The sequence below is a fragment of the Carcharhinus amblyrhynchos genome, unplaced genomic scaffold, assembly GCF_965287045.1.
Source record: "Carcharhinus amblyrhynchos unplaced genomic scaffold, sCarAmb.v2.hapA scaffold_45, whole genome shotgun sequence".
NCBI classification, from domain to species: domain Eukaryota; kingdom Metazoa; phylum Chordata; class Chondrichthyes; order Carcharhiniformes; family Carcharhinidae; genus Carcharhinus; species Carcharhinus amblyrhynchos.
The window spans coordinates 3893563-3907462 of NW_027649786.1; the positions used below are offsets into that span (position 1 = coordinate 3893563).

The following is a 13900-nucleotide window of genomic DNA, read 5'->3' on the forward strand; positions in this document are numbered from 1 at the left end:
TAAGGTTAACGTGCAGGTTGAGTCGGCGGTTAGGAAGGCAAATGCAATGTTAGCATTCATGTCGAGAGGGCTAGAATACAAGAACAGGGATGTACTTCTGAGGCTGGATAAAGTTCTGGTCAGACCCCATTTGGAGTACTGTGAGCAGTTTTGGGCCCCATGTCTAAGGAAGGATGTGCTGGCTTTGGAAAAGGCCCAGAGGAGGTTCACAAGAATGATCCCTGGAATGAACAGCTTGTCGTATGAGGAATAGTTGAGGATTCTGGGTCTGTACTTCTTGGAGTTTAGAAGGATTGGGGCGAGGGGGTGGGGGGAGTGGAGAGAGTGGTTTATTGAAGCCTACAGGATACTGCGAGGCCTGGATAGCGTGGACGTGGAGAAGATGTTTCCACCAGTAAGAGAAACTAGAACCAGAGGGCACAACCGCAGGGTGAAGGGACGATCCTTTAAAACAGAGATGAGGAGGAACTTTTTCAGTCAAAGAGTGGTGAATCTGGGGAACTCTTTGCTGCAGAAGGCTGTGGAGGCCGGGTCATTGAGTGTCTTTAAGACAGAGATAGATAGGTTCTTGATTAATAAGGGGATCAGGGGTTATGGGGAAAAGACAGGAGAAATGGGGGTGAGAAAAATATCAGCCCTGATTGAATGGCGGAGCAGACTCGATGGGCTGAGTGGCCTAATTCTGCTCCTATGTCTTATGGATAACTTCTTGGACACTAAGGGAATCAAGGCATGTGGGTTAGAGAGGGAAAGCAGCTGAATGACAGATTTGTTGAGCAGCAGAGAAGGTTCGAGGGTTCATATGGCTGACTCCTGCTGCTGTTTCTCATATTATTGCATTCTGATCAGTCACATTCCAAAAAATGACATTCCTAACAGCACTAGAAGCAATGTGTTCCATAGGGTTTGGAATCCCATAGAAATTCCACCAGACTCAGAAACAGGCACACACTTGCCTGGCATTCTCTGTCAACTTGTGATGAATTAGTGCAGGTAGCTGGCTGTACACTTGGGACCAGAAATCAGATGTCTCTGACACCACCTTTTCAAGGCACCAACCATTTTGGCTGCAAACCTGAAGGGACACAGGTAAGGTGAGAAATGGCTGCAACACCTGAAGACTGGGCCTCAAGATGCTCGGATGGTGCTCTAGAAGCCTGGTTTCAGAGGGTGAACAGAAGGAAGGAGATCACATTCCCTGACATCCTTTATAAATATCTTGTATCCTTTACATTCCTCATATTCTTTTACAGTCTCTTACCACTCTCACTCCACATACGCTGATCATTCCTCAGATTCCTCACACTGTTTTACATTTCTAACAATGATTTACACTACGTACACCTTGTACTCTCTCCCACAGAATAGGTAGCAGTACCAAAGCCAGGGCTCCTTGGATGAAACAAAAAAGTGTCACTGGAATTCTATCATCCCGCGCACCGTGGAAATCGGAGCGGGCGAGGGGTAGACAGTGGGAAGGTGCATTAACTTTGAGTAGGATGTTCTGGTCTCAGGCCAAGCTAGGCTGTGAAATCCCGCCGTGTGAGTGATTCATGAGGGATGGATTTTTCAAGTGAATTGAGGAGGAAAGTGACTGGCAAAGAGAGAATATTGAGAATAACTAATATAAACATAACCTAAAAATCTTATACCAGCATAACAGTAAGTGGATATAGAGCTCTCGGAGGGGCAAAGTGGTGTGTGCTAGGGGCAAGGCTGGAATACTTACTGAGTATTTTGTCTCAGTGTTTAATAAAGAAGGCAGAATATGAGAAGAAGCAGAGATGGTAGGAGGTGATCTTAGAATCCCTATAGTGCAGAAGGAGTGAGCCTAGGCGTGCCACTGGGAGACAGGCTGCAGCTGGAGAGAGGCTGCAGCTGGAGTGAGATTTCAATTAGAGTGAGGGTATTGGGAATTTGGTGCTGAGGGGAAAGAGGTATCATCTTCGGGAGGAGCGGACAGGCAGACATGTGAGGGAGACTCAAGGGTAAGTGAGAGGTAGAAAGAAATTGAACCGTGACATCACAGCCAGCAAGTAAGTAACTGGCTGGTGACTGGTAAATAGCTTTTCTTTTCTATTTTCTCTTTCTTTTCTCTTGGCATTGTAGTTGTATATTAACGTAAGGGTTAAGTTATGGCAGGAGGTCCCAGACCATAAGAACATAAGAAATAGGAGCAGGAGTAGGCCATCTAGCCCTTCGAGCCTGCCCCGCCATTCAATAAGATCATGGCTGATCTGAAGTGGATCAGTTCCACTTTCCCGCTCTCTCCCCATAACCCTTAATTCCCCTATCAGAAACCTATACACCCATGACTTAAATATATTCAGCGAGGTAGCCTCCACCACTTCAACGGGCAGAGAATTCCAGAGATTCACCACCCTTTGAGTGAAGAAGTTCCTCCTCAGCTCTGATCTAAACTGCACCCCCCTTGTCCTCTAGTCCTGCTGTCCTTTCTAAGCAGGAAGAATCTCTCTACCTCTACCCTATCCATCCCCTTCATTATCTTAAACGTCTCTATAAGATCCCCCCTCATCCTTCTGAACTCCAACAAGTACAGACCCAGTCTATTTAGTCTCTCTTCATAGGCCAACCCCCTCATCTCAGTGAACCTCCTCTGCACTCCCTCCAAGGCCAATATATCCTTCCGCAAGTGCGACGACGAAAACTGCACACAGTACTCCAGCTGCGGCCTCACCAGTGCCCTGTACAGTTGCAGCAAGACCTCCCTGCTTTTATTTTCTATCCCCCTCGCTATGAAGGCCAACATTCCATTCACCTTCTTGATCACCTGCTGCACCTGCAGACTGGGTTTTTGCGACTCATGCACAAGGACCCCCAGGTCCCTCTGCACCGTAGCATGCTGCAGCTTTTTGCCTTTTAAATTGTAATCCCTCCTACTATTATTTCTGCCAAAGTGGATAACCTCACACTTGCTAACATTATGCTCCATCTGCCAGGTCCTCGCCCACTCGCTCAGCCTATCCAGATCCCTCTGCAGACTTTCCACACCCTCCACACAATTTGCTTTTCCACTCATCTTTGTGTCATCAGCAAATTTCGTCACCCTACACTCAGCCCCCTCCTCCAGATCATTTATATAAATGGTAAACAGTTGAGGCCCCAGCACCGATCCCTGCGGCACTCCACTAGTCACCAACCGCCAACCAGAATAGCACCCATTGATACCAACTCTCTGCTTCCTATTAGACAACCAATCCTCTCTCCACGCTAACACCTTACCCCCAACTCGATGCACCCTAACCTTTTGCAGCAACCTTTTGTGAGGCACCTTATCAAACGCCTTTTGGAAATCTAAAAACACCACATCCACCGGTTCCCCTCTGTCTACCGCACTAGTCACATCCTCATAGAAATCCAATAAATTCGCCAAACACAACTTCCCCTTAATGAATCCGTGCTGCGTCTGCTCGATCAAACCATTCTTTTCTAGGTGCCTCGCTATTTCTTCTCTGACCAGTGTCAAAGAAGACCAATGTCATGTTCCTCTTGTGCGATGTGGGAAATGAGGGACGCATCCGGTGTACCTGGCTCCTTCACGTACATGAGTGTGTTCAACTGCAGCTCCTGTTAGACCATTTGATGGGTCTGGAGCTGCAGACAGATTCACTTTGGAGCATCCACAATGCTGAGGAAGTCGTGAATAGCACGTTCAGTGAGTTGGTCATGCTGCAGATTAAAATTACTGAGGGAGATATGGAATGACCAGCTGACACAGGAAGAGTAGGAAGGCAGTGCAGGGGTCCCCTATGGTCATCTCCCTCCAAAACAGATACACTGTTTAGGATACTGTTGGGGGAGATGGTTCATCAGGGGAAGATGGCAGCAGGCAGGTTCATGGCACCATGGCTGGCTCTGCTGTGCAGGAGGGCAAGAAAAAAAGTGGCAGAGCCATAATGATAGGGGATTCAATTGTAAGGGGAATAGACAGGCGCTTGTGTGACACAAATGAGACTCCTGGATGGTATGTTGCCTCCCTCGTGCAAGGGTCAAGGATGTCTTGGAGTGGCTGCAGGACATTCTGGAGGGTGCCAACTGTCATGGTACGTATAGGTACCAATGATATAGGTAAAAAACGGGATGAGGTCCTTCCTACAAGCTGAATTCAGGGAGTTAGGAATTAAACTAAAAAGTAGGACCTCAAAGGTAGTAACCTCAGGATTGCTCCCAGTGCCATGTGCTAGTCAAGAGTACGAATGTCAGGACTGATAAGATGAATACGTGACTTGAGGGGTGGTGCAAGAGGGAAGGGATTCAAATTCCCGGGACATTGGAGCCGGTTCTGGGGAAGTGGGACCAGTACAAATCAGACGTCTGTACCTGGGCAGGACTGGAACCACTGTCCCAGGGGCAGTGTTTGTTAGTGCTGTTGGCGGGGGGGGGGGATTGTGGTTTAAACTAATGTGGCAGGGGGATGGGAATGGATGCAGGAAGTCAGAGGGAAGTAAAGTGGGAACAGAAACAAAAGGCAGTAAGGGGAAAAGTGGAAGGTGGAGAAACCAAAGATAAAAATCAAAAAGGACGTCAGTACAGAGTACAGAGACTGTGGAGAACTCAATGAGGCTGTGGGGTCCAGTAAGGCTAAGAGAAGTAAAACACAGGGAGAATGCACAAATATGACGGGATAGATGGTGTTTTAACGCAAGGAGTATGACAAGTAAGGCGGATGAACTTGAAGTTTGGATCACCACACGGAACTATGAGGTTGTGGCAACTACTGTTGGCTGAAAGAAGGACAGGACCTGCAGCTTAGAATGCCAGGATTTAGCTGCTTCAGGCGAAATAGAGAGGGTGACAAAAGAGGTGGGGTTGTTGCTTTACTGATTAGGGAGAATGTCACAGCTTTACAGAGGGAGGACGCCTTGGTGGGATCATGCATTGAGGCCATATGGGTGAAACTCAGGAACAGGATGGGTGCAATCACACTGTTGGGGTTGTACTACAGACCTCCCAGCAGCCAGCGTGAAGTGGAGGAACTGATATGTTAGCAGAATGTGGAAAGATGTAACAACAACTGGGTTGTTGTGATGGGCTATTTTAACTTCCCCAAAACAGACTGAGATTCCTTTAGTGCCAGGGGTTTGGATGGGGCAGAGTTTGTTCAGTGTGTCCAAGAGTGCTTCTTGAGTCAACATGTAGATAGTCCAACCCAGGAAGGGGCTATCTTAAACCTGTTCTGGGAAACAAGCCCGGACAGGTGATTGATGTCTCAGTGTGGTCCATTGTGGGAACAGTGATCAAGACATGAAACTCTTCACAAATAGAGCTGAGTTTTTCCTGTTTCATTTTTTATTATATAAACAATTTCTATGTTGTAGACTTCTATAGTACCTACTAACCAAAATAAATTATATTCAAGAACAGTCAAGAAGAAAAGCTTACAAAAGGTTCAGAGAGCTAGGTAATGTTAGAGATCTAGAAGAGTATACAGCTAATAAGAAGGATCTTAAGAAGAAAATTAGGAGAGCCAGAAGGGGTCATGAGAGGCCTTGGCAGTCAGGATTAAGGAAAACCCCAAGGCATTCTACAAGTATGCGAAGAGCAAGAGAATAAGATGTGAAAGTATGACGGTGGGAAAGTTTGTATGGAACCGGAAGAAATAGCAGAGCTATTTAGTGAATACTTTACTTCAGTATTCACTATGGAAAAGGATCTTGGTGGTTGTAGTGCAGACTTGCAGTGGACTGAAAAGCTTGAGCACGTAGATATTAAGAAAGAGGATGTGTTGGAGCTTTTGAAAAGCATCAAGTTAGATAAGTGGCCAGGACCAGATGGGATGTACCCCAGCCTACTGTGGGAGGCGAGGGAGGAGACTGCTGAGCCTCTGGCGATGATCTTAGTGTCATCAATGGAGACGGGAGCGGTTCCGAAGGATTGGAGGATTGTGGATGTGGTTCCTTTATTCAAGAAAGGGAGTACAGATAACCCTGGAAATTATAGACCAGTCAGCCTAACCTCAGTGGTTGGTAAGTTGATGGAAATGATCCTGAAAGGCAGGATTTATGAACATCTGGAGAGGTATAATATGATTAAAAATAGCATGGCTTTGTCAAAGGCAGATCATGCCTTACGAGCCTGATTGAATTTTTTGAGGATGCGACTAAACACATTGAAGAAAGAGCAGCAGATGTTGTCTATATGGACTTCAGCAAGGCATTTGATAAGGTGCTCCATGCAAGGTTTATTGAGAAAGTGTGGGGGCATGGGATCCAAGGGGACATTGCTTGTGGATTCAGTACTGGCTTGCCCACAGAAGGCAAACAGTGGTTATAGATGGGTCATATTCTGCATGGAGGTCAGTCACCAGTGGAGTGCCCCAGGGATCTGTTCTGGGATCCTTACTGTTTGTGATTTTTATAAATGACCTGGATGAGAAAGTGGAGGGATGGGTTGGTAAGTTTGTTGATGACACAAAGGTTGAAGGTGTTGTCGATAGTGTGGAGGGATGTCAGAAGTTGCAGCGTGACATTGATAGGATGCAAGACTGGGCGGAGAAGTGGCAGGTGGAATTCAACCCAGATAAGTGTGAAGTGGTTCATTATGGCAGGTCAAATAGGATGGCAGATTATAATACTAATGGTAAGACTCTTGGCAGTGTGGAAGATCAGAAGGATCCTGGGGTCCGAGTTCATATGATACTCAAAGCAGCTGCGCAGGTTGAAGCTGTGGTTAAGAAGGTGTATGGTGTACTGGCCTTCCTCAATCGAGGAATTGAGTTTAGGAGTCGAGAGATAATTTTGCAGCTGTATAGGACACTGGTCAGACCCCACTTGGAGTACTGTGCTCAGTTCTGGTCGCCTCATTACAGGCAGGATGTGGAAGCCATAGAAAGGGTGCAGAGGAGATTTAGGAGGGTGTTGCCCGGAATGGGGAGCATGCCTTATGAGGATAGGTTGAGTGAGCTTAGCCTTTTCTCCTTGGAGATACAAAGGATGAGGGGTGACCTGATAGAGATGTGTAAGATGTTAAGGGGTATTGATCGAGTGGATAGTCAGAGGCTTTTTCCCAGGGCTGAAATGGCTGCCACAAGAGGACACAGGTTTAAAGTGCTAGGGAGTAGGTACAGAGAAGATGTCAAGGTAAGTTTTTCACTCAGAGAGTGGTGGGCGTGTGGAATGGGCTGCCAGCAACGGTGGTGGAGGCAGATTTCATAGGGTCTTTTAAGAGACTTTTAGATAAGTACATGGAATTTAGTAAGATAGAGGGTTGTAGGTAAACCTAGTAATCTCTAAGGTAGGGACATGTTTGGCACAACTTTGTGGGCTGAAGGGTGTGTATTGTGCTGTAGTTTTTTTTCTATGTTTCTATGTAACAGAAAGGACAGGAAGATAGTTAAGTGCTTATTACAGCGCAGAACAGGCCCTTCGGCCCACGATGAAGGCCCTTCGGCCCATTATGTCAGTGAAGAAGCAAGAAAAGGTTCAATTAGATCCATATCATCTCTGTTTAGTGGACAAATGTGTCTAATATAGTGCTTAAGCAAGCATACCTGGTTCAATTCCTGAGCTATCTGGGTCGGAATTCACCAACCTCACCCGCGGCTGGCACTCTCCAGCCCTGCGGCTGGCACTCTACAGTATACGTTTAGTATGATCAGAAATAGTCAGCATGGCTTTGTCAAGGGCAGGTCGTGCCTTACGAGCCTAGTTGAGTTCTTTGAAAATGTGACTGAACAGACTGACGAAGGAAGAGCAGGATGTGGTTTACATGGACTGCAGCATAGCAGTGTTGAGGAGCAGAAGGACCTTGGGGTCCGGATCCATAGGAGTCTTAAATCGGCCTTGCAGGTGGAGGATGTGGTCAAGAAGGCGTATGGTGTACGGGCCTTCATTAATCGAGGGATTGAGTTTAGGAGTCGGGAGGTAATGCTGCAACTTTATTAGACCCTGGTCAGACCCCACTTGGAGTACTGTGCACAGTTCTGGTCACCTCACTACAAGAAGGATGTGGAAGCTATTGAGAGGATGCAGAGGAGATTTACAAGAACGTTGCCTGAATTGGGAGGCATGCCTTATGAAGATAGGTTGAGGGAGCTAGGTCTCCTCCCTGGAGAGACAGAGGTTGAGAGGCGACTTGATAGAGGTTTACAAAATGTTGAGAGGTATAGATAGGGTGGATTCTCAGAGGCTATTTCCCAGGGCTGAAATGGTCGCTACGAGAGGTCACAGGTTTAAGGTGCTGGGAAGCAAGTACTGAGGAGATGTTAGGGGCAAGTTTTTCACTCAGAGGGCGGTGAGTGAGTGCAATCGGCTGACATCGGTGTGGTACAGGCAAACTCACTGGAGTCTTTTAAAAGACTTCTGGATGAGTACATGGGATTTAATGGGATTGAGAGTTATAAATAGGCCTGGTAGGTATGGATATGATTGGCGCAACTTGTGGGCCGAAGGGCCTGTTTGTGCTGTAGTGTTCTCTGTTCTACAGCCCTGCGGCTGGGACTCTACAGCCCTGCGGCTGGGAATGGAGATTTGTCTGAGTGCCAAATTCTCTGTTGTAGCTGACAGCGATGGCAGGGTGTGTGACATCGGAGAATTCTGTTCCTGATCGCAGCTAGGCAGACAATCAGGATGTTACGATTGGTTTCATTGGCTATGAAGCAGGGAAGAATGGATTCAGGGTGGCGATGGCTGTAACCTGAGAGCAGGTTTCCCATTTGCTCTGGTGCAGTATTTAAAAGAAAATGGATGACAGGAAATATGAACTTGTTTTCATCATCTTCTGTTGGGCAGTAATTTTCTGTTTTCACTTTAATGCATCAACTTTCTATAAAGTCTTCTAAAGTGTTCAGATTAAATCAATTCAAGGTTGTGCAGAGATACTCACTGTAGGTGAACACAAGTAGACATAACGCAAATGGTGAACCGACAGCACCAAATAATTTATATATCAAAGGCCATTCAGAGGCACATCCTTCCTCTAAACAATAAAAATAAAGCAGTCAGGATTTTAAATACTGAAATAATGAGCTTTACAAACTAAATCAAGCTGCAGCCAAACCTTCTGTTTGATTGGAATAATAGCTTCTATCAAGAATAAAGATTAATAAAAAAGTCTGCAGTTAGACCAGGTGTTGCCCTGTGTACAATATCACTGCAGCATGGCTGGAACCTGTACCTACCTGACCGAGGCATTCCTAAACTCATTTCACTGAAATTATACACCAAGATTCCTGCCACTATTCCTGCACCCAACTTAATAAGAATATAAGAACTAAGAGCACGAGTAGGCCATCTGGCCCCTCGAGCCTGTTCTGCCATTCAATAAGATCATGGCTGATCTTTTTGTGGACTCAGCCCCACTTACCCACCCACTCACCATAACCCTTAATTCCTTTACTGTTCAAAAATCTATCTATCCTCGCCTTAAAAACATTCAATAAGGTAGCCTCAACTGCTTCACTGGGAAGGGAATTAGACAGATTCACTGCCCTTTGTGTGAAAAAGTTTCTCCTCAACTCAGGCCTAAATCTGCTTCCACTTATTTTGAGGTTATTCCCCCTAGTTCCAGTTTCACCCCCCCAGTAGGGACAACTTCCCTGCTTCTATCTTATCTATTCCCTTCATAATCTTATATGTTTCTATAAGATTTCCCCTTGTTCTTCTGAATACCAATGAGTACAGCCCCAGTCTACTCAGCCTCTCCTCATAAGCCAACCCTCTCAACTCTGGAATCAATCTAGTGAATCTCCTCTTTTGGCCTTGGAGGGAGTGCAGAGGAGGTTTACTAGGCTGATACCGGAGTTGAGGGGGTTGAGCTATGAGGAGAGGCTGAATAAACTGGGCTTGTACTCGTTAGAGTTTAGAAGAATGAGAGGAGATCTCATTGAGACGTATAAGATGATGAATGGGATGGATAGGATAGAGGTGGAGAGACTCTTCCCGCTCAAAAAAGACAATAGGACTAGGGGGCACAGCCTCAAGATAAAAAGGGGGCGGTTTAGAACAGAGTTGAGGAGGAACTTCTTCACTCAAGGGTGGTGAATCTCTGGAATTCTCTGCCCGTTGAAGTGGTGGAGGCTGCCTCGCTAAATATTTTTAAGACACGGGTTGATGGGTTTTTGATAGGAGAGGGGATTAAGGGTTATGGGGAGAGGGCGGGAAAGTGGAACTGAGCAGCGACAGATCAGCCATGATCTTATTGAATGGCGGGGCAGGCTCGAAGGGCTGGATGGCCTACTCCTGCTCCTATTTCTTATGTTCTTATGTTCTCTGCACCCCCTCCAGTGCCAGTATATCCCTTCTCAAGTAAGGAGACCAAAACTGCACACAATACTCCAGGTGTAGCCTCACCAGCACCTTATACAGCTGCAATATAATCTCGCTGTTTTTAAACTCCATCCCTCTCGCAATGAAGGACAAAATTCCATTTGCTTCTTAATTACCTGCTGCACTTGCAAACCAACTCCTTGAGATTCTTGCACAAGGACACCCAGATCCCTCTGCACAGCAGCATGCTGCAATTTTTTACCATTTAAATAGTAATCCATTTTGCTGTTATTCCTACCAAAATGGATGACCTCACATTTACCAACATTGTACTCCATCTGCCAGACCCTCACCCACTCACTTAGACTATCTGTATCCCTTTGCAGACTTTCAGCATCTCTGCACACTTTGGTCTTCCACCCATCTTAGTGTCTGCGAATTTTGACACACTACACTTGGTCCCCAACTCCAAATCATCTATGTAAATTGTCCCAACACTGATCCCTGAGGCACACCACTAGTCACTGATCGTCAACTAGAAAAACACCCATTTACCCCCACTCTTTACTTTCTGTTAGTTAACCAATCCTCTATCCAGGCTAATACATTATCCGAAACACCGTGCACCTTTATCTTATGTAGCAGTCTTTGGTGCGACACCTTGTCAAATGCCTTCTGGAAATCCAGATACACCACATCTACAGGTTCCTCACTGTCCACTGCACATGTAATGTTCTCAAAGAATTCCACCAAATTAGTTAAACATTACTTTCCTTTAATGAGCCCATGCTGTGTCTTACCAATGAGACAATTTATATCCAGATGCCTTGCTATTTCTCCTTTGAGGATAGATTCAAGCATTTTCCCTACTACAGAAGTTAAGCTAACCGGCCTATAATTACCCGCCTTTTGTCTACCTCCTTTTTTAAACAGAGGCATCACATTTGCTGTTTTCCAATCTGCAGGAACCACCCCAGAGTCCAGCGAATTTTGGTAAATTACTACTAGTGCATTTACAATTTCTCCCGCTGTCTCTTTTAGTACCCTGGGATGCATTCCATCAGGACCAGGAGACTTGTCTACCTTTGGCCCCATTAATTTACAGTCAGAGATTTACAGCATGGAAACAGGCCCTTCGGCCCAATATGTCCATGCCGCACTTTCTTTTTAAAAACCCCTAAACTAATCCCAATTGCCCGTATTTGGTCCATATCCCTCTCTACCCATTTTACCCATGTAACTATCCAAATGCTTTTTCGAAGATAAAATTGTACCCGCCTCTACTACCTCTGACAGCTTGTTCCAGACACTCACCACCCTCTGTGTGAAGAAAGTGCCCCTCTGGACACTGTACCTCTCCCTTCTCACCTTAAACATATGCTCTCTAGTTTTAGATTCCCCTACCCTTGGGAAAAGATATTGACTGTCTACCTTGTCTATGCCCCTCATTATTTTATAGACTTCTTTAAGGTCACCCCTCAGCCTCCTACACGCCAGAGAGAAAAGTCCCAGTCTATTCAGCCTCTCCTTATAGCTCAATCCATCAAATCCCAATGGCATCCTAGTAAATCTTTTCTGCACTCTTTATAGTTTAATAATATCCTTTCTATAATAGGGTGACCAGAACTGTACACAGTATTCCAAGTGTGGCCTTACCAATGTCTTGTATAACTTCAACAAGACATCCCAGCTCCTGTATTCAGTGTTCTGACCGATGAAACCAAGCATGCCGAATGCCTTCTTCACCATTCTGTCCATCTGTGACTCCACTTTCAAGGAACTATGAACACATATGCCTAGGTCTCTTTGTCCTGTAACTCTCCCCAATGCCCTACCATTAATTGAGTAAGTCCTGCCTTGGTTCAATCTACCAAAACACATTACCTCGCATTTATCTAAATTAAACTCCAACTGTCTTTCTTCAGCCCACTGGCCCAACTGATCAAGATCCCACTGCAATTGGAGATAACCTTCCTCACTGTCCACTATGCCATCAATCTTGGTGGCATCTGCAAGCTTTCTAACCAGGCCCAGCATTGATCCCTGAGGCACACCACTGGTCACAGGCCTCCAGTTTGAGAAACAACTCTCTAGAACCACCCTCTGGCTTCTGTCAAGAAGGCAATTTTGTAGCCATTTAGATATCTCATCCTAGATTTAGCATTATTGAACAACCTACCATGTGGTAACATAAGAACTTAAGAAATAGGAGCAGGAGTAGGCCATCTCGTCCTTCGAGCCTGCCCCGCCATTCAATAAGATCATGGCTGATCTGAAGTGGATCAGTTCCACTTTCCCGCTTTCTCCCCATAACCCTTAATTCCCTTGTCTGTCAAAAACCTAGCTACGCGTGACTTAAATATATTTAGCGAGGTAGCCTCCACCACTTCAACGGGCAGAGAATTCCAGAGATTCACCACCCTTTGAGTGAAGAAGTTCCTCCTCAACTCCGTTCTAAACTGCTCCCCCCCCCCTTACCTTGAGGCTGTGCCCTCTAGTCCTGCTGTCCTTTCTGAGCGGGAAGAATCTCGCTACCTCTATCGTATCCATCCCTTTCATTATCTTATACGTCTCTATAAGATCCCCCCTCATCCTTCTAAACGCCGAGTACAGACCCAGTCTATTTAATCTCTCTTCATAGTCTAACCCCCTCATCTCTGGTATCAGCCTAGTGAACCTCCTCTGCACTCCCTCCAAGGCCAATATATCCTTGCGCAAGTGCGGCGACGAAAACTGCACACAGTACTCCAGCTGCGGCCTCACCAGTGCCCTGTACAGTTGCAGCAAGACCTCCCTGCTTTTATATTCTATCCCCCTCGCTATAAAGGCCAGCATCCCATTCGCCTTCTTCATCACCTGCTGCACCTGCAGACTGGGTTTTTGCGACTCGTGCACAAGGACCCCCAGGTCCCTCTGCACCGTAGCATGCTGCAACTTTTCGCCCTTTGAATAGTAATCCCTCCTACTATTATTTCTGCCAAAGTGGATAACCTCACACTTGCTAACATTGTACTCCATCTGCCAGGTCCTCGCCCACTCGCCCAGCCTATCCAGATCCCTCTGCAGACTTTCCACACCCTCCGCACAATTTGCTTTTCCACTCATCTTTGTGTCATCAGCAAATTTCGTCACCCTACACTCAGCCCCCTCCTCCAGATCATCTATATAAATGGTAAATAGCTGAGGCCCCAGCACCGATCCCTGCGGCACTCCACTAGTCACCAACTACCAACCAGAATGGCACCCATTGATACCAGCTCTCTGCCTCCTATTAGACAGCCAATCCTCTATCCACGCTAACACCTTATCCCCAACTCCATGCTCGCTAACCTTCTGAAGAAACCTTTTGTGCGGCACGTTATCAAACGCCTTTTGAAAATCAAGAAACACCACATCCACCAGTTCCCCTTTGTCTACTGCACTACTCATAGAAATCCAATAAATTTGTCAAACACGACTTCCCCTTAACGAATCCGTGCTGCGTCTGCTCTATCAAACCATTCCTTTCCAGGTGCCTCGCTATTTCTTCTTTGATGATGGATTCAAGCATTTTTCCAACTACAGACATTAAACTAACTGGCCTATAATTCCCTGCCTTTTGCCTGCTACCTTTTTTAAACAGCGACGTAACATTAGCCGTTTTCCAATCTTCCGGCGCTTCCCCGGAATCCAGC

At 46.1% G+C, this 13900-nt stretch overlaps 1 protein-coding gene across 6 annotated transcripts in view; it reads right to left on the reverse strand.

The window, feature by feature from the left end:
- Positions 1-13900, reverse strand: part of LOC145337307 (uncharacterized) — a 72170-nt gene that overhangs the window by 30744 nt on the left and 27526 nt on the right. For 4 of the 6 annotated variants that reach the window (XM_080182110.1, XM_080182111.1, XM_080182108.1 and 1 more), the window contains one exon: positions 8845-8937. The exons of the other annotated variants lie outside the window; for them this stretch is intronic. In XM_080182110.1, the coding sequence (XP_080038236.1) occupies positions 8845-8937 (93 nt within the window). The remainder of the gene's footprint in view (positions 1-8844; positions 8938-13900) is intronic. 6 annotated transcript variants of the gene reach the window in all.